A 25,453-nucleotide genomic window follows, 5' to 3' on the forward strand; every position below is an offset into this window, starting at 1 on the left:
CACAAAAAATTCGCTATCTTGTCCATCATTTCTCTGACCTAACATTTGAATGCTCAAAAATATTTTTCATAAAATAGGTACTTTCCCAGAAATTCTAATGTATAACGTTGATGGAAGTTTCCTCGGAGTGTTGTAGAAGGGACAGCTAGGTTTCGTGGTTGTCCTCCGCCGTCACGAAGATGGATCGATTCGGAGGAAAATCCCGAATCCTAGTTGCGCCTAGTTCTTGCTCGTTCACTTTACGTATAATGCGCATAAAATACCTTTTTTAAAAATTAACGCGCGCGATTTGATTGAGAAATTAGGGTAATTTAATGGTAAGAACGGAGATATCCGCGGTGTGCGATAAACGTCTTCATTTTCGGTTACTACCTCGTCGTTTCCTCTGAATATACTGGCAGTAGTGCCAGCGAAACAGTTACTTCGCTTCAGCAATCGACGCGGTAGTAACCGAAAATTAAAAAAAACCATGATTTATCGGTTTTAACATTAATGTATGAATATAATGTATTTGACGATTAATATATTCTCTAGTAGCTCAAAAAATGTGAACATTTTCAGTTTTTTTGGCATTCTTTTCTACGCCGAAGTCATCAATACCTGGGCTACTATTACTACCTATTCAGACCTCTCTCGCTAGTTTAACCATCGTCGCACGATTCATAAAATTGCTGTATATGTCATTTCAAGCAAGTGAGCTTTTTCTATGGTGAGGAAGGAAAGGAAATTTCTATCCACGCCTCCGCAACCAATTCAGCCGGGTCATTGCCGCGGGTCCACAGCGGCTGCATTATTCATGAGTCTGGCACGAAGATAATGAGCCAATTTGGAATTAAAACGAAGCTTTTAATCTCCTCGATCATCACTTTTTCGCTTGATAATGGCTGCTTTATCTTTGGATCGCCACTTCCCGCTTCCGTCAATTAGGAAACCCTATCATCCTGTTATTCCCCTTAGTGGGGAATTTTACGTCGGAGTTTATCAAGGAATTGTAGAAAGCAACTTTAGTTTTTTGCCGTATTCGTTTAGGTTTTTGCTCTTTCGTTCTCCGCCTATTCAAACAAATTTAACCAGTGTAGGGGTTCGGGTTGGTGTGGTGTCTAAAATTTTGGCTTCTCACTCAATCGAACCGGGCTCAAATCCCGGCGGTGGCAGATGTATTTCACAAATTGCCTGATGGGGATCGGGTTGGTGTGGTGGCTAGAGTCTTGGGTCCCCACCCAGAGGCAGCTTCTGGATGAGATACCGAGGAGACAGGTGTGGATGGAGTGAGTACGTGGAGCGAGTACGAGAAGGGGATGTTGAAAACGGTGTTGGAGGGTAGGCCGTTGGGTAAACGATGGAGAGGAAGAAAGAGAATAGGCTTTTCAGGTATAATGAAAGCGAGTAGTCCTCATTATGAATTGGAGAGGGAATTCAACGAAGAGACTCCCAGAATACTTTTTTAGTCCACCTTAAAGGGTAGAATACTCTAATGATAATAATTTCTTTTATAATGTCTTCCATTTCCATAGGAACAGTAAAACTTGTCGCCTTAGTGACAGCGTAACATTATTCAATCTTCATCCCTCCCTTACTCCAATATCTGCCCATTATTGTGATGCATTTTAACATCCAATCTCCTACTCCTCAAATCTCCAAGTACCAATCACAACAGGTTTCATTTAACGTATCACTGTATATCACATTATATAGATAAAAGTATATCACAGTATTGATGTATTTTATTATCTCTCGTGTAATTTACAAACTCAAAAATGGAAGGTGAGAAGGACTCATAACAACCTAGGGCCTCTTTTCATTTCAATCTGGCCCTGATTAAATTATTTGGACGGATTAAAATCGGTCTTCCGAGGGGAGGGCGGTCAGCCCCATTAAATCTTCCATTGCGCATATGTAATAACTAATAGGCTGCAATAGTTAATAAGCGTTGCATTAAAATTTATCAATATATGCTTCTATATATTAATCCTTACTGAGACTTGCACTTTAAATAAGTTACTCGGGGGAGGTGGAAGGGCTGAAATAGTCCAGGGCTTCTTTTCGTCTAAATTAGGCTCTGAGTGTATGGTTCATTGTGTGAAAGGGCATAACCACGAATATTACTGAAGAGGATCCTAAAATCGGTGTCTAAATGTGTTGTCAACCACCGCGCATTTAAACGGGTTTTTCAAAAGTCGCCACTCGTGTCGCTGACGGACAAATTGATCCGAGTTTCACGGGGAAATAAGGTATTATTAGCGATTTTAACCGAAGTTTATGTAAATGATCACGTTGTCTAATAAATGCATAAAAGATCAACGCTATACCTCTTCATTGCAAACATTATACTGCCAAATATTGGGAAAAAAGTGGATTGAATTGTACCTATCACCGCGCCGCGGACATTTATAAAACAGTTTAGAATGCGACCGAAGTTGCTTCAGAAATCAGCCTTCAATGGGATGGAATTGGGCCTTCTCAATTCAGTCCCTGTGGATATAATTTTCATTTTGGAGGAGGACACTGCACGTGGATAGGACGAATTCCAGCGAGGAATAATACGGAAGAGAGTGACTCTAATATCGACTCCCGTTATCAGCGAGACATACGGAAGGCTCTCCAAATCGGCTGAGTCACGTCACCGCTCCAAATATCTTCCCTTTCCTCATCACCTTCCACGCGCTCATGACTGTGGTGCGAATTGCAAGATAAACACTGGGAGGAAATAAGTCGTAAGCTCGGGGGAAGAGGGCGGGTTGTGGCATTGGCGATGTTGCTGCCATCTGGCGAAGGTCATCGAAGATTTAGATACCTACAGTATTAACTTCTAGGTTGTTTGGGATGCTCTTTTTATTTTCCCATGCATGTGCGAAAACTTCATTCCGGCTAATGCTGGCTATATTTACCTGAACTAATCCGTTGCATTTGCAGTAAAAAAAACTGGAAAAGACAGTGAAATATATGATTATTGCTATATAAAGACTCAAACTTGTTAGTGAGTATTACCTGTAAGTTTTCGAAATCATATTAAAGATATAGTATTCGCAAGTTGTCGAAAATAAGTTACGCGTGAAAATTACTATAGTCAGATTCTTCCAATTTAAGATGGAGATATTATTGGTAAAATTTATAGTTTTGGTATGGTTTTTAATTGGTATAGTTTTATCTGGGATTCATTCTTGTGTTGGTCTAGTGAAACAATCGAACTAATTCTGAAGTTTCGGGAAGTTACATACATATCGTTCCTTCTTGGAACGTAGGCTTTCGCAGCGAGATTCATTGATGCCGACGGCACGCGTGACAAAGCGGAATACGCAGCTGCTCCCGAAAGCCGTCGACATCTATATTTCCTTCTGACTGAAATTTTAAATTTACAGCCATTAAGCCAACTTCAAATGGAGGTCAATTAGTCAAAAGCGTATGACAGTTATTATTTTACGTAATAATCCATGATTATTGCCGTTGCTTCATCCGTAAAGTATCATAATAAATCCTTTATATTCAAAGTATTGTTGAAAATATTGCACCTTGGAAATGTCCGTCAAGGTAATGCCTTTAGTAATTTCGATTTGAGTAAGTATTTAAATCAGCGTTCTTGAAGAGGACACTGCAAGGATGTCTCAGATCGTATTTTCATATCCGAATGTTTATTTTTTGCAACCAGAATCCTCGCGGCGTTAAAGTAAATATGATGGACGATTTTTTTTAAGTCTACGAACAATCTAGCGATAAATATATTATTCTCTTTCACGTAACCGGTATTTATGTTGAAATAACTTTCGCTGGAGTGGACTAATTCATAAAATACCTTTACGTGAAATTTTGTTGCTATTGCATTTTGGCGAGCCTTCACAGTATACAAATAGGCTTATGAGAAATATAATAATTTATTAAAATCCCGCAAACAATAATAGCTCAGTCAGATCGGTTACTGATCCCCATTCTATTACACAAAAAGGTGATTATAATTGTTGGTGAGAGACTAAGAAAATAATCATAGTATACGTACGCATGTGGTGATTAAATGAGCAGCAGTCTTATTCGGAGGCATAGAACACAAGGCCGTGAGATTTAGATGGGGTTGTTCTCATGAGGGTGCCCGCATTTGTCGCATTTAACCTGTTTCGAGACTTAAAGGTGAAATTATTGGGGAAGTTTCAGCCGAAACCATAGGAAAGTTGATCCAAGGCTTTTTCACTGAAGTAATTTTCCACTAATACGAAGCCAATTTGCTAGGGGACGCGGCGATAAAATCCCTGTCGTAAGTATTTATCTCTTCTTGCGAAAACTGGAAAATGCCCAAATCTGCCGAAAGCGATAAAGACCGAAGGAAGTTTATTTATATTTATTTATACTTTGTGGTGGTAGAATTTTATGTGTGCTTATCATAATCTATTTAAATCTAAATTTAATGTCGGAGTGCCCATTTTTAATTTGATGGTACTTATAAATAAATTCCTCCAATGAAAAAAGTATGCCTATAATTTTGCTGCAGTTGGTATTCTATAAAAAAGCTGCATCTTATTATTTTCAATTTAAATAGATTTTCTAAATATGCACGAATATTTTGTTTTAACCTTTAAAGGACGGCTTTAACTCCCTGATGTATCACTGAATGGCCGGGCATTTATATGGCATAGGTTTAAAATACGAGCAGCTCTCCAGCTAACTCTCCTGCGGCGAAACTCATTATAAGCCGATTTTAAACGAAGTGTGTCTCAGTGGTCCCTAAAGGGACCGCATAAACGAAAACATCAGATGGTCCCTTTTTGGACCGCAAGGGCGATAAAAGTTAATACACCTCCAAGGATCGTTAATTTCAAATCGTATGTTTTAATAATTTTTCAGTTCGCATTTTCAAGTATAAATCAGTAATTAAGCTTCTCTCTTACTCATCTGAGCCTAATAAATAACTCCTTTTATTTTACTTAAAATCATCTTAGAAGTTCAGGATGTTTCTAGATTCAATAGAAATGATAAGTTAAAGAGAGTTATTCTAACCAATGCGTGGATGTAGGAATTCGTCTTTCCTCCGAACAACATAAGAATAAAAGAAATAAATCCTAGGTAGCCCATCTCCTTTTCTTTTTTACTATTGCTGTTTTATTAACGACCGTTGTCTGAACAACCCCTGCCATACGCTTATTGAGGTGATTTGCAGGAGAGTATGTAGATGTAATGTTTTATTTCCTAGCGTTTTTCTTTGAGTTTTCATGACCGTGATGTCGATCCAGTAGAGGTCCCTCCTGAGGCGACTCACGGATGAGAAATAACAGCATTGCGATTTACTTGTTCATGGGCAGTTATGCTCTGTTTTCTTTGGTACGGGCCTTTCCGCTTCGATTGTGAGCCGAATTACCCCAAGCAATGTCTCTCTTCCCATTGTTTTTCACGATTTTTTTATTATCTTGCAATTTATGAGGACAAACTGAGGTGGAATCGAGATTTTTCTTGAATTGTCTTTTAAGTAGGGGTTATCTACTTCAAGTCCACCGTTCGTAATGACAGTTTTGGAGGAAGCGGAATATGTCATCTAAAAATGGAGTCATTTTACCATTTCAATTCCTAGATTTCATGTCTATATTTAATTTTCACGGTAATCGACCATCAAGAGATCAGTAGACCTTGAAAACAGTACGAAACACCAAAACTTGAGTCGATATGACTTATTATAATGAAGCATGCGTTGCGTATATTTTGTCAAAACCGAATTACTATTTCTATTAGTTTGGAGAACGGGTTTATAATTTTTCTGTTGGCCACTACCAGTGGGTTACCCCGGAATTTCGTTCGGGGGGGTCCAAAACCACGAAGGTAAAGTTTTGGAAAACAGGATACCAAGTAGAGGATTTTAAACTAATTTTAACACTTTTCATAATCTAAAAAACTTCATTTGTCAAGGAAACCTTTTGTAAACTCTTGATTTTTTTATATTTTATTTTCTTTTATGAAGAAAAGTAATTGTGTTTTCATCAGGGGGGGGTCCAAAACCCCCCGGAAATCCCCCCTCGCTTCGCCACTGGCTACTATCTGTAGTAAGAAAGCTAGTATAACGGGTTTGAATATATTTTACTACAAAGTAGATCAGTCATTTATGACGACAATACTATTGCACGTCCTAAGGAGAATAAGTGTAGAAGCAATAAAATTTAATTTCCCTTGTCGGTATGTCGGAGAAAGATATTTCCAGGTGAATGAATTTTTGAACTTAGGGCACCTCATCGTTCAGGAAATAAGTATTCATGTCTTTTCGTTTAATTGATATTGAGATGTTAATTCAAGAGATGAAGGCTGGTGATGTTCATTAAAATGAAACAATACACCGTTTTGCAATACTTTTCGTTTATGAAACGTAAATTTTTCTCTTATATATTTATTTGAATTTATATGTGTAATATTAATGATTTTTCTCTTTTTATTCCACAGGCATAAGGCACAGCCCCCGACGCAGCCATGGTGATCGTAACTAGGGTGAGTTGGTATCCTTCCATTATTTTTTCTCTCGATTTGTCTCCATTTGTATTCTTTCTCGATTTTTGTTACTCACAGCTTCGACCTCCTTGAATGTTCCTCACCTTAAAGCCTCTGCGAAAATCATTTGATAAATGGCAGAATAGTAATTATTTATATCCTTTCCTTCCCATTGAAGTCTCTGAGCTCCACTCATAGCTCTGTTGGTTCCGTGATTCCAAATTGGCCTTGTTCCAACTCAGTAAATTTTATGAGATAAGTACCTGTTTTACATTTGAATGCATGCACTTCCGGCATCATAAGATGAAGTATCGAATCTTTGATGCCTCAAAACCCACTCTTTTAATGTAGCTTCTGTCCAAAGACCCAATAGTAACCTACCACGCGACGAAGGTGAACCATAGGCAAAATTCTATATAGCCTATATCCGTTATTACCAGCAAGTACTCATTGTATGGTTCTGAGCGACAAATGCTCCAAATAATTCCTTCGACGTTAAGCTCACGGAGTCCTAGTTCGAAATCTAACTTGATATCTTTTTTATGACTTTTATAACAACTCGTTTGGTGCGGGAGAAGGAAACGTGTAATCTTCAACGCTTCACGTGTGCCAAAAGAAAAAAAAGAACTTTTCAAACCCGATATCTTTTCTGTACACATCCTACCTTGTTTATGATCGTTGGAATCTTACAAAAACTGTTAACCCCCTTATTTCAAAGTGAATATGCCGCAAATGTTTTTATGTGGGCGTTTCTCTGCGACCTGGAAATCGCAAATCATCCGAGGAGATCACAAATCCCCGCGGTTCAGTAACTCAAGCGAAGGAATCCAATCGTTAAGTTCTTAAATCAGAAAAAGTGTAGTTTTGGTCTAGACTTAAAAAATGTGTCCATCTCACTGTGCTCTATCGTTAACAGGAACTGGATTTCCTTGGACTTGGAATCGAACCATGGACCTTTAGCTTTGCACAGACCCTCTGCACAGACCACTACCCTATCTAGGTATCCAGGACTTCCCATGGCAATTATACCAATTGTAACGATCCGTGGTTCAATTCCCGTTTCGGGAGAAATTTTTCTCATAGCATTTCATGCATATTTCACAGTCATTCACGCGGCAGGCGTCGAAATATTACTCATTGAGTTTCCACTTTGTCATGTTTTTTAGAAATTTCATTTAAATTCCATATTTCTTCAGTATTTTTCGCGAGGTCTGTCTATTTCGACCTTTCCAGGTCATTATCCACTTCAGTTGCGTAATTAGGCGTATTCTTTGGGAAGGGGAGGTGGCCTGGGGTGGCGACCCCCCTCCCCCAGGTTACAGGGGTTCCGGGGAAACTTTTGTAAAATGACATGCCTGGAAATACATTTTACGTCATTTTGGCGCTTAATATTAAACTTTAAGAAGATGCATTTATTATATGTGAAAACTAGACTATATATTTAAATAATATTTTTATTTGTCTGAGGCTTTGGAGGGGGATTTATCCCGTCATGCCCCCCGCATAGTTACACCACTGATCCTCTTGATTATTACCTGGAAAGGTCGGTACCGGTCGAGTGTTTTAATAAAAGTGTGTGGAATACAACAAAGGTTAATTTTTATCTATTATTTCAAGATTTTACCAAGTAACCTTGCCAACCATTGATTTCATAAAATTGACGAACATGGACCGCGAAAGTTTTAGCCATTTGATCTCGGCCGTTGGCCGAATCCTCCATGTACCACACCGACTGTACTATACTGACTTTTCGAGGTACCTCCTCTGAGCAGGTGTTGAATATCCGGTGTGTCTATTTGTGCCCTTGTCTATGGGCTCTCTATCTTCGCCTACTAGATGCTCGGCAAACCAAGACGACTTCGGTCCATTGGGTTCGTGGCCTCGGAGGTAATCCAAAGCCTCCTTCGGCAGTCCTGACCGTTGGATGACTTCGTCTTCCTTGCAAGTCACTCTGTGCACTCTTTTTTTTCAGTCACTGACTTTGCTCGCCCCTGAATTAAGGCTATAGAGCATTGTATATTTTTTGTCTGACCCGAGGTAAACGGCCTTATGCTGGCGTGTTTCATGGACCATTGGTCGAGACATCTCGAACGAGTACCGATCGATCATCGCCAGATCATCTTCGATTTCTCTTATTTCGCGACGATGGCGATGCTCGTGTGGGAGCCGAGATATTTTTTTTGTTGAATTTTACCTCGGTCTATTTAGGGCAATCGTTAGGCCTCCGTGCAGGTTATCTATTCGCACTGAGAAAGGTTTCGTCAAAAGCTGCTGCTAACGAATAGAAAACTTTACCCTGCTTTTACATTTAGTAAGCTCGGATTCGCGAGCGACTCAGAACCTACGTGCTAAGCTTACTTACATTGTTCGAAAAATTCAGTGAAATTATTCAAATATTCTTAAATATCTTAAAAACTAAATGTGTCCCTTTGTTTGAGAGGAACAATAGACTAAGTTACTTCTCCGTACGGATAAGTGTTAGAAGTCCTTATCCCCCGATCAATCAAGGACTAGAATATATTTAAGGACGATAGATGTTAGCTGAATAAAAACAACGTGCCCTTTCTTCTGTTTTCTTTTTTGATAAACAGCTGTTGTCATAACAACCCCATCACACTCCCATTCAAACGGTATGCAGGGTTAGAATGTTGATGTAAATGAAGAATCAGCAGTAGTCCATCATTAGGTTTCTCGTTGTTTCCTGAAATAGAGAAAACTTCTCATTGGAGCTTAAATCTAGATTTAAACTGAAACCATATGTTTAAAAAAAATCAGGATTAATAAAATCACCGGAGCCTTAAGAACAGAAAATTATCTCTACTCAACAGGGCGTGACTCTGGAGCTTAAAACTTTACTACAAAAACTTTAAATGGCGTTCTGGCTTTGGAAAGTAAAATCATAAAGAAAATCTCAAATTTCTCTATGATTTTACCGATAACATTAAAAACAGAATTTTTCCGTAGAGAGGCATAAAACTGTCTACTAAAAAGAAGTAAGTCATCTTTAATCGATTTCACGATTGATACTCTGTTTGTTCAGTAATTAATGAAATGTATAATTAATTGGTCTGGTGCATAATTATTCAAGTAGCGCCAATGAAATTATTTGTGAAAGTGTCTTACATGAAATGAATAAGGTTAGTATGTATTGCACTTATACAACAATACTGCAACTGAGTGTTAAAATGCACTGCATGAAACAAGTAAATGTGTAGTCAGTCGCGCGCACGGGTGTGCGAGTATGCACTAAGGATGGAATACGCCATTATAAAAGCATTTGGCTTTACCAGGATTCGAACCCAGATCTCTCATATTCGGGTTAGGTATTCTATGAGTTGCCTTGTGTAAATGGTATTTATCGCCATTCGGGATATCCAAGTTCGACTCCCGGTTAAGCCAAATGATTGTTTCATTGCGAATTCCATCCCTGGTGAAAACATTAGTTAACAAGTTATCCTGGCGTTGATTCTCCAGTTACTTCAACGCACTACCGCGCAAGCCGCATTCATTGATGCTTGGCAGGGGGGTTATGATACGACCTCCTTAAAAAAAAGCAAATAGATGATAGAGTGCGTTATTTTTATTTGACTAACAGCTAACGTCTTAGCAGCTATTCAAGTCCTTGATTGCTCGGGGAAAAAGGACTTCTATAGCTCATTTGCAGCTCAAATGCTGCATAAGCTCCTTATGTATTTTAGTATCCATTCTGTCCTATTTATTATTTTTTGAATCATTACTTATCTTACATACGCCTATATCTATTGGTGAATGCCTCAAATGAAGTCTCGTCCGTAGGTGAAATCCTGAGGCATTTTCTTGTAATCGATCTGCTAATCTTCCAACGTTTTTGCACCCATTGGCTGCCCTTGTCTGAGTCTTACAGTTTCCAATCATTTTCGCGGAACCAATTAGCGCTTTCTAAGGGCAGGGCTTCGATGAGGAGTGTAGGTAGGTACTCTCTCGCCCCGTGATCATGGAATTCTTCCCATCACGATCCTCGTAATTGTTCGCAGCCGCACCTGAGGAATTGTTATTGCCTAATTGATGCGGTCTCTCGCGCCCTCATTTAGTCTGGAATGGAAATTATGCTCGGTTTAAGCTTTCTGAGAAATGCATGGACTAGTCCACCACTGACTATTTAATGGTCAAAGAAAAACTAGGAGGAATTGCGCAATAAATTGGTAGTTGTGTAGGTTTCAAGCCTCTTATAATCCCCTTCATGTGGTACATTTCTTAATAATCTCCACTGGTAATTTTAGCTAAGTTAGTAAATAATTTAACGCTTGCTACTTAAAGCACCTACTGATAAATAAAGATTTATTTATTTATTTATTGATTCCCTACTTATGGAGTAGTATTTATAATTCCTCAATTACTCTTGGCGTTAGTAATCATCGAAATGGTGGTATTTATTTTGATATTTAGTATTTATAACTAATTTTATGTACGTTGAAACTGGAAAGCTGGTGCACCCTCCGCAATTATGCACCCTCTGAAAGTAGAAGCAGTTACCAGATTTTTCTCGCCACCGTATTGGTTCATTTCGTTTAGGTGACAATTACGTATGATTTAGTGATTTAACATTTACCCGAGCTAGCGCTGAAATTATTTACCACCACTACCTGTAAATGCGTATCATCGCAATATTTATTGCATTGGTTGTCAGTGATAAGTGCTGGTATCCTCCGTAACTTCATGTGCACGTAAGTGCGAATATTCCACTGAAAGAAAGTCATTTGTCTTAACCAGGAACCAAACCCGGACCTCCAGAATGCACGCCAGGTCTTTTAATCCATTACTTTGTATTTTCCGACCATTTTCTCGACCATTGTTCGCTATTTTCAAGGTACGAAAATTATTTAAACGTTACTAAGGTAGACACATGAAGTCAATGATCATTCACTTAGGTGCTTGAGACTATTAATTTGTAAAATAGGACTCTAAGGAAATACTGATCTTATGAAAGCTTTTATTCTCACGGTGATAGGTTACATATTACCGTAAGAAAGTAAAAAAAACACTGCTAATATCATAGGAAAACTCAAATAAAAATTTCAGATTTGTAAGGCATATTTGATATATTTTGATGATGAAGCATTAGTGAAATAGAGCTGTTTTCTTATCTATATTTGAAACGAAGTTATTTTAAATCTCAAAGATAGTGATTTTATTCTTTTTTAGCTCAAAATGAATTTTGTAATCTCTCTATTGGGAAATAAATTTCCCTAAGTTTTTTTATTGCCAATATGCATTATAAGTTAGGATTCCAATGTCTTTAGTGTCGTTTTATTGTGGAAAGGGATTCATTAATATTTGGTTGCCCATGTTAGCGCTCGTGTTAAAAGTTGGGCGCATTTGGACAATGTGAAGTGAATCGCGTACGAAATTCAGGCAATGTATTAGCAAAAAATTTATACCTGTATGTGTGCTTTCATTAGTAGTGATTAATATGCACGATAAATAAGGGTTTCTCCGACGTTCTCATGTCACGTTCTCCGATGAGGAGACGCTTTCCGTTTCCCAGTAGAAAGTCAAACTGATGGAATAAGTAATTTCTTCTCGACCGAAGCGCTGTGCACTGAGCTAAAAATACAGCGAATCTGGTCCAAACTTTAAAAATACTTTTCTTGCTCTATCCGGTGTCGGACTGTTAAGTGAATAGAATAATAGATGTATTTTAAAATTCAAAATAATGCTTCCCAATGATGATTATTTTTACCTGCTATTCGTAGCGATTATGCTACTATAGGAAATACTAAAGCTATGATATTACAGTGCGGCATTTTATATCCATCAAAGCAGTTCATTTATTTACGTTTTTAGTTTAAGAGTAGATTTTTAAGTACCATAGGATTGTGAAGTGAAACTTTCCAATGACTTCGGAATTGACTGGGTGTTTCAGGAGTAATCTACAATGCTTCAGGAGGTGATTTGGGATACAATTTTAAGCATTTTTAAACATTGAGTCGTAATTCCTTAGTTGCTATGGCAACGCAAAAGATTTTTTTGGATGCACTTAATAGCTACCATTAAAATGTTTTTTTCTTTGGTGTTAAGCCTTTTCGACATTTTATTTAATGCGTGCTAGCTTTGAGCGAGTATCAATAATACGATTGCGCAATCTCATCCATTTTGAGAGATATTCGTCCGACCTTCATTTTTTTAATGTCCTTAAAAATGCCAAGCATGGAGCTTGGTTCGGGTAAGGACAGAAAATGTTTAGAATTATCTCTCCTACCATTTCCTGAAGTATTGCTGATTCTTTATGAAACACACTCTTTGGTTAAATAAAAGTATTGAGCGAGCCCATTCTGTGAATGAATCTATAGCTACTGGGAATATATTTTGATCCTGTTGAGTTCTGGTCATTGGTCACTCTCTGCCAATCACCATAGATGTGGCTCGCAGGATAATCTGCGGTAGTAGAAGTATAAATACCCTGTGCGCGTCATTATGTCCCGCCACTTTTAGGCATAACTAGGGATATGCTTTGGGGGGGATGGGATGGCGTGGGGTGGCGAACCATCTCCTTCCCCGCAGGCAAAGGGGGTCCCGGAAAATTTTTGAAAAATGGCATGCTTGGATATACATTTAACATCATTTTGGCACTAAATATGTAACTTTAAGCAGATGCAGTTATTAAATTTCAAAACTAGACAATAGTTTTTGTTCCGTAAACAAGGCGTGTTTTAGTTGCCGTAACTGCCACCGGAGGGCGTAGTTTTTTTATGTTCTATTTTTTTGTGTGTGTGCGCCTCAGTCAGTCGTCAGCTCCTCGTCAGTCGAGTGCGTGAAACTCTCGGTGAAAACACGTAGTGCTCCAACTGCCCCATCACCTCCAAGTGTGCTCAAGTTGTTCGGCGGGACTGGAGGCAAGACAAGGCTGACTAATAAGTTAAAATTTGCCATCTTTTTTTCATTATTGTTATGTTTCTATTTGTCATTTTGAAGGGTAAAGAATATAATTGTTTTGAATGTTTCAAAGTGTATATCTCCGGCCCTCGGGTTTTTTTAATGAACATTGTTTTTCATTCCGTAACATTTTTAAATAATGAATTAATGAATAAAATAATTTCTCTGAAGCTTTGGGAGGTGGTTCCATCCCCTCTAGTCCCATCCCCATAGTTGCGCCACTGCCGCCACTAAGCACCTATTGTCTTCTATAGGGCATCTTCCGTCTAAATATCTCCCACCACTGTAACCTCCAGTTGTCCCATAACCTTCTATCATCTCTACTGGACCAACGCACCCCTTCCTCTTGTAATGACCTCCCGACGTGTGACCGCAAGGCCAGCGCAGGAGGCGTATCCGGGTGAACTCACCACTCCTTCCCTTCCCTCGCTGCCTCCTCCTTCATGCATTCATTTCCACTCCGGTGTGACTTATCCCTCCTTCCCCTACAATGACCCAACGCACTACTCATCACCTGCCTCACCACGCTCTTGCCTTATGAAGGAGTTTCAGAGAGATTCCAATGATGATGTCTTCTCTCACACGGAAAACTTTCGTTTATAGTATGATTTTAGTGATTACAGTATGGGTTCAGAATGTCGTTTTTCCCGCGTTCGATAGGAGACCATAACGGCAGCGTTAAGACTAACAAATGGGTTAGTCGACGGGTAGTGTAATTTACCAGCTTATGTATTCCCTAATGTATGATTCTGAATTTCCCTGGTATTTATAACGCTAGTCTTGCCTCTGCATGATTGTGGAGGTATAATTTGTTAGTATGCGTACTATTTTTATGACCGTGCGGTCTGCTTGTGGGAATCTTGCATGCTGGTAATTGATCACTTCCTGCTAAAAACCATTGAGGTCGCTCGCAGGGTATTAAATAGATGCAGAAGAGTATTTTTTTATAAATAAATCAATAGCATTTTATACTTATGATGATGAATAAAACGTTTGATCTCTTAGTGTTTCTATCTAAAGGTTGATATGGACTAAGGAGTGTCGAGAGCACATCAGACTAAGTCACTGGCGTGTGATTTACAAATTCATGGTAGGAGTAGTTCCCTCCCGTGGGCCACCTTAAGGATTATTGGAAGGAAGTGTCCTACGAAGAGCTGGAATGCGTGACCCTTCGGTGAGAAACTGTTCTATCTAGTGAGCAACCATAATCCCCAAACAAACCATAGAAAAATTATTTCATGGAGGCCTTTCATAAAAAACAACCTTAGAAGATCCATGCGATTATATAGTGTGTTTCCGGAGGAATCTGCAACACTTATTTTGACCGACATTTTTCCGTCAGTAGTCATGACGTACGATTGCGAAAGACAAGCATGGAAAATAATTGAATACGGCAATGGGGTCGTACACTCAGAACCAAGAACGCAATCAATTAAAAGAAATCGGTGGGCGGAAGGTAAATATAAGTTGGGGAAAAATCTTACTCGTTCGACAAATCTTATCGCAAAATTAAAATAATAAAAAAAACTTGAAAGTTGCTTCTCAATTTCCGTGATCTGGTGACTGCATTAGAGTTCCAGTTGATAACTCGTATAGCGATGAAGAAATGCCGGTCGAAATCGATTCTTCGAGCAATCGATTTTGAATCGGAATGAAAGGCTCGGCTTTAGAATGCAAATCGAAGCTTGAAGCAAAAGATCAATTAATCGAAAAAATTCACGGTTCTTCTATAAATAAAAGCTTGTACAAAAACAGGTTATATATCCATTCGAAAAATAATCAAAATACGCATTTGATAAGTTAAATTAATCCACTTAAAATACATGATCGACTTATTAGAAGTAAAAATTTACAAGTGCACGGACGTAAATTGTTTGGGACGATTGCGGTTTATTTAAAATTGATAAGAAATATCAAGTGGTTGAGATGCTTTCTTGATTATTGAGGGCGTGCCTTTCTAATTTTACCGGCCTTAGAGAAATGTCTTTCACATGGGACGGATGAAATTATCATAGGCAGGCGGTGACGCTAAACAAAATGGCCAAGATCGAAGTTTAAAAATCGAGTTTTAATCGAACTTCGAAGATCAAGGCTCGATCTCGATTTCCTAGATCTATGACTACTGAAATGGGTTTATCGATCATAATCGAAATCGATTATTCCATCTTTGTTCATGATCTTTCAGCTATCCATTCCTCCCTCTTTCGTATTCCGAGACGCTCATCCCTCTCAAACTTGGCTTTCTTCCAACGCATTCATTTCTTCTCCTGCCATGACCAGCACCTTTAGTGTGCTCTTTCTCGCCATTTATTTCTCTTTTTTATAAAGATCACTTCTTTTTAATCCATAAGTACTAGGTTACTCAGGTTTCCATGTCTTCTTGTAAGGTTTAATTTACTTTGCACATGAACTCAAGAACTTGATCAAGTTCTTCGCATTTGCACAAAAACCCTTTATTTAAAAAAAAAACTTGCTCTGACGTAAATAATGGAAAATGTTGTCGTATTTATTTCCAGAAGCTTCACACACTCAAACATGATGTATTCATCAATCAGTAAAATCTGTGAATGATGATATAAAAATACTTTAAAATACGTAAAAAAAAAGCGTTTGACCGCTGAAGAGGACATTATTATTTCTATTAAAATGTGTCTTAGGGCTTAGTGCCAAATAATTAAACGAGTAATTCGTCCCGAAAAAAGACAAGTTGAACGGAAGTAATGCAACATCTTCATTGCAGATTTCATTGTGGACCTGACGCTTCTGCTTCTGCGAAACGTCCGTATTCAATGAAAATGAAGTGATTACCTTGTATTAAACTCAATGTTTCAATCAAGCTCTTAGCCAAAACTGTCAGGGAAGAATAAAACTTAGCTATACTCTCTTCATTTTATCCAAGTGTGCAGATCAAAAACGTTTTTGAACTCATACCCAAGAAAAAAGATTCGCACCGAGAGGATTATTAGACATGAGTAGTATTATTTGAGTCACAAACTCCCTTTGAGCGAGTGAGAGGTGTGCCTACCCGGTAGGATATCCAACCACTGAAGTAGTATGACGTGACGTAACAAATGGTAATGAGAAAACGACGCGTCGGACGCAACCGAAAGTAGCACTGTGGAGTTTGGGAGAAAGAGATGCACCTATATAAAAACTTTGGCGGCTATCCGTGCCACCGCATGAAAACGCATGCCCGACAGACAAACAGACTTCCTCTTTTATATCTATAGAAAAAGTGGATCGTATTGCGCTCATTACCGCGCCGCTGGCATTTTTGAGAACTGATTGAAATGCGACCGAAGTGGCAACAGAAATCAGCCCTCTATGCACGGAAAAAAAGATTTGATTAAAACTATCAAACTGGTGTGATAGGGAGTATTTTTATTAAATATACTTAAACTTTGATGTAAATTATGAAGCACTTGATTTATTTTACCAAACGCTCTTGATTTATTTCATCATACATTTTGATATTTCATAATTTGGTCAATTGTACGAAAGAGTTAGGTAAAAATAACTGAATTAATTCAGTGCGATTTAGAGTTTGGTAATATTTAACGAAGTGATAATTAATTTTACGAAGGTGCTTGCTTGTTTGGAAAAAATTATCAAACTCTACAATTATTTTGATTTTGGTAGTTTTTATCGAACTGCTGTGGCCAGTTCGGTAACAATTACCAAGCCAGTTTGATAGAATTTATCCAACTGGTTTGGTAATTGTTATTAAATTTTTCAATGTGCCATATGAACCAAAAAGTTCGATAAATTTCATCGGAATTCGATAGTTCTAACGAAATTTTTTTTCCCGTGTGGAATGGAATCGGCCCCTTCTTTGTAGTCCCCTTGGTCATTTTCTAGGTAGGGTTGGTAAGGCCTGCGGAAGCCGTCACTAAGCGTGCACGTATTGCTCCGCGTGACTCGATTCACTTCGCGCGTTGCCTTGCAAGGACGTCTTCCCCGGAATTAGTATTCACGTGCGCATATCATTTGTTCCATCGCCCATTGCGGCGTTGTCGGCCGCTTCCCGGGACAACTTCACTTTCGTTGGAAGCCCAAGGTTACTTTCTCCGCTTTCGAACGTGCTGATATAAGAGTGCCCTTCACCCGTGCACACTAGAGGCCCTCTCTAGAGACACTCCGATGTAAGTACCTATGGTGCTCACTGAGGAAATAACTGGCATGGTTGGATGCCGGGTTGTATTTGAACCCAGTGAGACATCCTGACGATGTCGAACAGCGACGAAACTGGTCGTTAGTAAAATCACATGTGAAATTTACAAAGTTTTATTTAAAATGAAGCAATTTCACCAAGTCATGCCTCAAACCACCAATTCCTTGCATGCTTGACATTGAATTTATGCTGTTAGGCTTTACGTAGTGGAACTCCACATTTAAATATGAATGAATTAATCGTAAACTTAGTGTAAATAACGTTTTATCATCATCATCATCATTGGTCAACAGTCATTGGATTGGTATGACGCAATTCTCCATTCCTCTCTCCTATCCGCTAGCCTTTTCATAGCGACGTATTTCATCTCTTTTTCACCCTTTACAACCTGTCCTATGTAACTCATTCGGGGCCGTCCCTTGTCCTTCTTCCATCCCATTCTACGATTGTCTTCATCAGACCAACATATCTCATAATGTGGTCAACTAAGTTGTCCCGTCTCTCAAGTACTCCATGGAAACATTCCATAATCGGTAAAATACTTTAATGAAAACTTATGTTTACCTTCAATCTGATGTGCCATGGTGCCGGAACGCCGCCCCGGCACTGGTTAAAAAAGACATGACAGTCAAATAATATACTTATTAATTTTGGTGCCTCAAAATTATATAATATTTACATTCACAACCAAAACAAAGTTTTTGTAATAAATTGAAAATAATAACATGTAATGAGATAACACACAGAGTAATATTTCACTTGTAAAAAAAATTAAGGGAAGTGCGTTTCGGCACTGCCAATTTTTCCATGATGTCACTGCCTTCAATATCTCTATGCCTTTCTATCGATTGCGATTTCGGATCTAATTGCGACCCCTTTCTCACTTGTATGTCCAACAATAGAGCTCCTTCCGGTAGAAATATTATTTTTACTAATCCCTTCGTTGAAAATGAGAGTCTTTATTATTCCTATTTCTCTGGCTTCCCTGAGCGCATGTAGTTATTATCCGGAAGACAATGACCCTCTGTCAGGCATCGGTAGATGATCGGAAGCCAACTAATATTTTCGTGCAGGAGCGTCATTTTTAATAACCGTGCATACGCGAATTTGGCATCAGGTAGTGGCTCTCTATTCCGCATTCTTTTCAGAACTCCTTAATAGGATTCGCTCTCTTTGTGTGTGGGAAAAGGTATTTTTTCCTCCCTCGAAATAACAGGGGAAAAAGAATGGAAGGAAATATTCCATAGGGAGAAATGGTGAAGTCCTCGTTGCGTATACATTTTTAGCTATTTTTAATTTCGTTTTCACTTGGCCCGTATCCAGGTTGGGCTCGGAACAATGCAAGCCAGCGGTTTATTCACGCCTGGAAATTTTCCTCGGAAAAGATTTATTTTAACTCTTCCGTCTCCTTTTCTCTCTTTGAGCAAAATCTTGATACTTCTCCATACTCATTGGAATTGAGTTTAATATCACTTACAATATCTCGGGTTGAGGTCTTGTGTTTATGACATTCTTTCAAATCATAGCATATGTTTTTTAATGTAAATGAGGAAGAAATAGTGCTATTTCATGTTGTGGTGTTATCACTGCGATCTTTTAAGTATTCTAAGAGAGTTAATTGTGTTGTGTAGGACTGGGGATTGAGAAAGGAAAATTTATCCTGTGGGCTTCATATTTAGTTTCAATGCCAGCTTCTTAAATTTTAGAAGTTTTTTTAAAGTAACAGTAAATACACATTTTGTATGTGAATTAGTTAAGGCATATAACTTCAGATCTGTAATTCCGCTGGGAGCATTAAAGGCTAAAATGATGGTGTTGATGTGTTGCTTAACTTACTTATCATTTGCCAAATTAAAAAAATTATAAACAATTGATTTAGGTTTTACCGTGTGGAATTTTTCTACCGAGATTATGAAAGAAAAATACTAGTTTAGTAGTAATCCACATTCTTTATAGTATTATCTGTGAGATGAAGCGTATTCGTTTCATTATTTGAAGTGTAGCACACTATAAGAGCTCGTAGCTCTTTGGAAGTGTGGGAATGTAGTGAATAATGCGATTACGTATCGATCGAAGGATCCTGGGTTCAAATCCCGGTATAGACCTCGTGGTCCAAGATTTCTCACCGAAAGGAGGTAGCCTCCCTGCCTCGAATGTTTAAAATTCACGTATCTGTGGCTCTTTTCATGGTGAGCTCTTTTCTTGCCTGTTCTTTCCACTTTTCTACCAGGGTATCAAAGGAACTTTCGGTGTGATACCCTGAGTGACTGATCCTTACGCACGCTCTTCCTTTATAGTACAAATAGCCTCCTCATTACTCTGATAAAGTCTTTACCTTGGAGTACAGTGCACTTATCTATCCGACCTGCACAGTGATGTCATGGCAAAATTATCAGTGCCGGAACGCACTTTTCTTAACTTTCTTTATAAGTGAAATATTACTCTGTGTGTTTTTTTATTACTAGTCATCATTTACTGTACATCATTTTATTACATTTTTTGATTTGATTACGAATGTATATATTAGAAATTTTGAGGCAACAAAATTGATAAAAAGGTTATTTCAATGCTATGTATTTTGTTGAGCATTGCCGGAACAGCGTTCCGGCACCATGACACCACTGCTCCTGCACCTTTTTCTTCAGTCTGTCGTCAATGTTTGAGCTGCCTGTCTCAGTGAGTAAATGCGAAGGAATCTTGTGGCAATCTTGCTCACAGCCGTTGTCACGGTCGTCATTTCATAAGTGTCGCGGCTCATTAGAGACGGTATTTTTGGTAGCTTGGTTGTAAATATGTAGAAATACATGGCAATGGCGTCTAACCGCTGACATTTAAAACTTTTTCATTATTTTTTAAATCCAATGTAGTCATTTTCTATTGTATCGTATTTCAAAACTTCAAATTAACATTAAAGTATGTGAATTTTGTGATGGATTTTTTCGTGGTAAAATTGTGCTGTTATTTTTTATCAATACTTATTTCTTGTCATTTCAGGGGGACTACATCTGGATTGAGCCTGTCACTGGCCAAGAATTCGATGTAGCAATCGGCGCAAGGGTAATATCAGCCGAGGGTCGAAGGATTCAAGTCAAAGACGACGACGAGAAGGTATGTATGACGCAGCAATTGAAGTGGATACTCACTCATTTTAACTTCTCTTACATGAATCGTTGACAAAATACCTGCGTCCCTACTGTACCCAGTATCTGCTGCCAATAGGCATTTTGTAATTATTGAATCGCGTATTTTGTACATTTTTTTAGCAGGATTGATCGATTTAAACTATATTTTTTGTATTCCGATTATTCGTATGACTTGTTTAAAAAAATATAAATCGTGAGATTTAAACCAAAATTAAAACTGCGTGCTTATGAGGGAGAGTACCTCCTTCCTAAAGGGCCCTGATTAGTATATTTTAGTGACGTATGACTCGTTCAAAATTCATGCTATCTTTTGAAATTTTAAGAGTAAGTAGAAATCAGCTTTTTTAGCATTTGAATCTATCTCAAATATTAAAATTTTTCATTTGAAGAAATATTGAGGTAATATTTAAATTTGAAGAGATGCCAGCGAATTTTGAAAAGTGTATATTGTATGTAGCCTGAACATTGCTAGATGATAAAGCAAGTAATCTGTCAGATATATCCGTATTTTAAATGACCCGTAAACGATCTGTCGATCCGCAGGTATGCGTCCCCTAGAACTTATCTTATAAGAGTCTAAAGTGAGTCGAACTTGGAACGTTTCAATCCTAGTCGAAAAATTTATGTATCAAACCCATTATTCAATTAAAACTCCTTTCTAATCTAATTAGGGGTGTAAACATAGTGTATTCTTCATAATATGTTTTTATATCTTTAAACTTCATCAATTCAGCTATATATTTCGTGTATATAATGCTGAAAGTTAAATTTGTCGTTGGCAGACCTTATTAAATGTATCTTTATGGAATAATAGGATTTTTGGATCGAATGAAAGGGAGTAGGCCTTATTGTGAATTGAAGAGGGAAGTGGTTGATGGGGAGGGAGGATCCCAGAATTCTTCTCAAGTACTCCATGGAAACCTACCTTAATCGTTAGAATACAATAATAATAATAATATCGAACAATGAAATGGTAGAGGATGGGTGCCCTTGGGGTTGTGGTCTCTTCAACAAACGTATCGCCTCAACTACAAAAATTTCGGAGGGGTGGCTGAAGCCCCCATACCACCTACATGCCTGTATGCCTGATATATAGTAGCTTATATTTCGATTCCTTTTCTTAAACAGGAGCAATGGCTGACACCAGAGCGACGAATAAAGGCGATGCACGCCACCTCTGTGCAAGGTGTGGAAGACATGATATCTCTTGGAGATCTACACGAAGCCGGTATCCTGAGAAACTTACTCATCAGATACAACGAAAACCTTATTTATGTGAGTGAAAAATTCCTTGAAGCGGTCTTAATTCAATTTTATGTTTTCCTGTGGACAGAAATGGCTGTTGAATTCGTAAATGGTTTCTATCTCTACGATGTTCACGTTTTTCAGTGGTTGGCTAGAATTTCTAGTATATAGATGACTTAGCGGAAATTTTGTTCTGTCATAGGTGTCCATGGCATTTCTTTTTATCTGTCGCCTGTGAATTAGTTTGAAAATTGAAGCGACACTCATTTATTTCCGTTTTTTGTATCGATCCGGTATGCAAATGATTATATCTGCATCTCATATTAGGTTATTTTAAGTTTTGTTTTCACTTAATATAAATTCACATTATCATAAAATATACTTTTTCCGCTTGGAACTGGACTGTGAAATCCTCTTGTAGAAATGTTATATTTACCTGTTATTGAAGTAATCAAACCATCCCTTTATTTACTGTAACGTTTCAGCTATTTTTGAGCATGTATTTAACATCTGTTTCTATGTAAATTTGGCATTGCTTTATCATTTTGTTTTTATTTAAAAACTAATGAAAATATTATTTACGTTATGCATTTATTGACTTTAGGGGTATGTATCCAGAACATTGAATGTATCTCTTCTAATCCCCAACGTCTCGAGCTATTCACAGTCCTAAATCGACCGCCTTGACCCTTTCGAAGATTAAACCTGAATCACACGATCATTTTATCCATCCCTTTCGAAGGAACAGCTCAAGCGATCGCTCCAATGGTGGCGGAAAAATGACCCTTTCAAACGATCATTTTCCGCGATGGTTCGAGGGATGGAAATCCCATCCCTTTTTCCATCCCTTGGCACGTCCCTTTTCAGGCCCTGAAACTATCGCTGGCACAGTCCTTGAGCCAATCAGAACGCACGGCCGCCAACAGCGATTGTGACGCCACGCTTGGCTTTTAATAGAATCTACAGTTGTAAATACGAAGTGACGGAAAAGGCGATGGAAAATGGATGATGGGAACCATAGGTGGATTTAGGGGGGACGGGGTTACGTGCACCCCCCCCCCAGACGTTTAAGAAATAGACAAGATTTTTAACACAGTTATCATTACGTTAGTTTTGTTTTTCTTACTACTGAGCCTCCATCATTTCATTTCATATAAATCATTTTCATATTAAAATAAAGAGAATAGGTATGTCGTACAGTAACTGTTGAAAGTTTTTTAATCTCAAATTTGAGAAGAATGTTTGCCTGTCAGACCCTTGTGCCCCCCCCCCCCCCCAGAAAAAAATCCTGGATCCGCCCTTAGTGGGAATGACCGTTGTGATTCAGAAAATCGACCTGGGTCGAGCGATTACTCTTTTGGTCCCTAAAAACCTATCGCTGGAGCTATCATTCTAAGAGACGGAAAAATGATCGCATGGTTCAGGCTAAATAGGATTCGTAATATAAATACCTATGTACTGAGATGAAGAAATTTTCACTCGTAGGACAGTGCCTGCCGGTTTTAATTACGAGTTTTACCATTTTTTCCATAAGAATACCGTTCATATTTCACAAACTAAACGCATGAAACTATCAAACGACAAATGTACTTTTTTCCACTTTTTGTTAGCGAATACATGGAAGGTTATTAAAGCTAATAATTAAATAATTAATAAGCTTAACACAGCGGTCGAGCGTTAACTGACATTTAGTCCCTGAAAACCTATCGCTTGAGCTATCATTCTGAGGGACGGTAAAAAGTGATGCTGTGATTCAGACTTAAGTTGATGACATCACGCGCTCCTGCCGAGGAGGTCACCGATTCCTTTACTCCTCTTCTCATCGCAATAGTCTCTCTTAGTTCTTTGAAGTTTACTCTCTTGATAGCGATTTTTTCCCCTTGAGCATGTTAATGAACCAGAACTCTAATGATGTTACCAACTCACGATTAGCGGGCGGCAACTCTCTCGTTTTTTTAATTATGAGAGAATGGCTGAATGAGGAAGTTTTTTTAAATTTTGGTCGCAATCAATCTTTCCCCTCCATCTACCGAATTCTTTTAAACCATTTCCGCTCTGATAACTTTTTGCTTGCTGTGATGTGGATATTTAGGTAAGTTGCTCTTATGGTCGTCTTTAGTAATCCAGTGAAATATTTTGGTGATATTTCTACTTGTTTCTTCAGATTGATCCGTAGCCATAGAGCTACACTGGGTGGTAGGGAGGTCAGAATATGATGTTGTTCAATTTCTACCAGGGATGGCAATAGAAACTAAACGAAAGTCAAAATCAGTAAAATTTAAATAATTTCGTTCCTAGGAGCGAAACGAAGAAACGAAACGGATTAAAATCCGGGGAGCTAAACTCAGGATCGAAACGAAATCGGAGACATAACTACTTCGGGTCGAAAATAAAGTAAAACTCAGGGACGAAACGGAGACATGTTTCGCACCGGAGGGACCACGTGCTTCACCTTTGAACAGTTTAGTTTCGACCCACACACCGTGTATGAAGTATGGTTGAATAAAGTAGAGGTTCGGCCTACCGCCGTTGGATACATGGGGCACTCATAGTTTTACTACTGACAGAAGAGCATTAGACACAAACAGACCTTTCGATTTTTAAGCTCGATTTTTAACCTCTCTACACGTGCGTAAACCGTAATGGGTCGAAACTATTCTCTCTTATCCCCCTCCACTCAACTTATGTAATCGAAACTTAACAGTGTGTAGCGGAGTTTCGATTCATTTAGTTTCGTTCCCGATAGTAAAGTTTCGTCCCGGGTCGAAACTGAATTCCTTGGTGATTTTAATTTCGTGCGGGAACGTAACTAAACCTAGGCCTCGTATTTTCGTTTCACTCCTGGTAGAAACGAAACATTTTCATTTCGTTTCACTTGCCATTGCTGATTTCTACGAGCGATCCCGGAAGAATATTTAGGGCAAGCATATTTTAGGACGAGGGAAAGTTAAAATAGTCCAAAAAATATTATACTCTTTTAGTTTTAAGATAATTTCATGTAATTTACAGATAGTTGGCGTCCGTATTAAATTTCATTTTTGCAACCGTCCCTTTCCGTTAATGGCGTTATTTCGACCGGCTAAAAAAATTAACTAATAAGTGGATAAAGTTATTGCAAGCTTAAGCTACATATGTTTGGCAATTCGACTGTAAAAATGAGTGCGAGTTTTCTTCAAGAGTCCCATATGCTCAGAACGGTAGGATGTAGCCGTATTTTCCAGTGGTCGTAAATGGAAGAATGGAAATTTTAGGTCTGAGTGAACCATCCCATTTTTAAATTGCCGTAGATCTCGGTCTTAATACAGGTCTACTAAGAGACATGTAGAATATGTTCGGTTAGAATTTTTACGAGAAGTATAGTCGACTCAACTGAAATTTTCATCTATTCTAGGTCTCTCCGTCAAAGAAGACAATTTTACTAGTGTGACTAGTATCCTGATTTTTAGATGACCCACATTTCGCGAAATCAGTATTGTTACGGCACGATTTACAGTTGCAGCTGAATAAAATTGTTCATAATTGATTATTT

At 38.3% G+C, this 25,453-nt stretch overlaps 1 protein-coding gene across 4 annotated transcripts in view; it reads left to right on the forward strand.

Moving 5' to 3' along the window:
* Nucleotides 1-25,453, forward strand: part of LOC124167720 (myosin-VIIa) — a 255,992-nt gene that overhangs the window by 129,739 nt on the left and 100,800 nt on the right. For all 4 annotated transcript variants that reach the window (XM_046545727.1, XM_046545729.1, XM_046545728.1 and 1 more), the window contains exons 2-4: nucleotides 6,409-6,453; nucleotides 20,531-20,644; nucleotides 21,808-21,954. In XM_046545727.1, coding sequence (XP_046401683.1) covers nucleotides 6,436-6,453; nucleotides 20,531-20,644; nucleotides 21,808-21,954 — 279 coding nt within the window. In that variant the 5' untranslated portion in view covers nucleotides 6,409-6,435. The remainder of the gene's footprint in view (nucleotides 1-6,408; nucleotides 6,454-20,530; nucleotides 20,645-21,807; nucleotides 21,955-25,453) is intronic.

Source organism: Ischnura elegans, chromosome 11 (genome assembly GCF_921293095.1).
Source record: "Ischnura elegans chromosome 11, ioIscEleg1.1, whole genome shotgun sequence".
NCBI classification, from domain to species: Eukaryota; Metazoa; Arthropoda; class Insecta; order Odonata; family Coenagrionidae; genus Ischnura; species Ischnura elegans.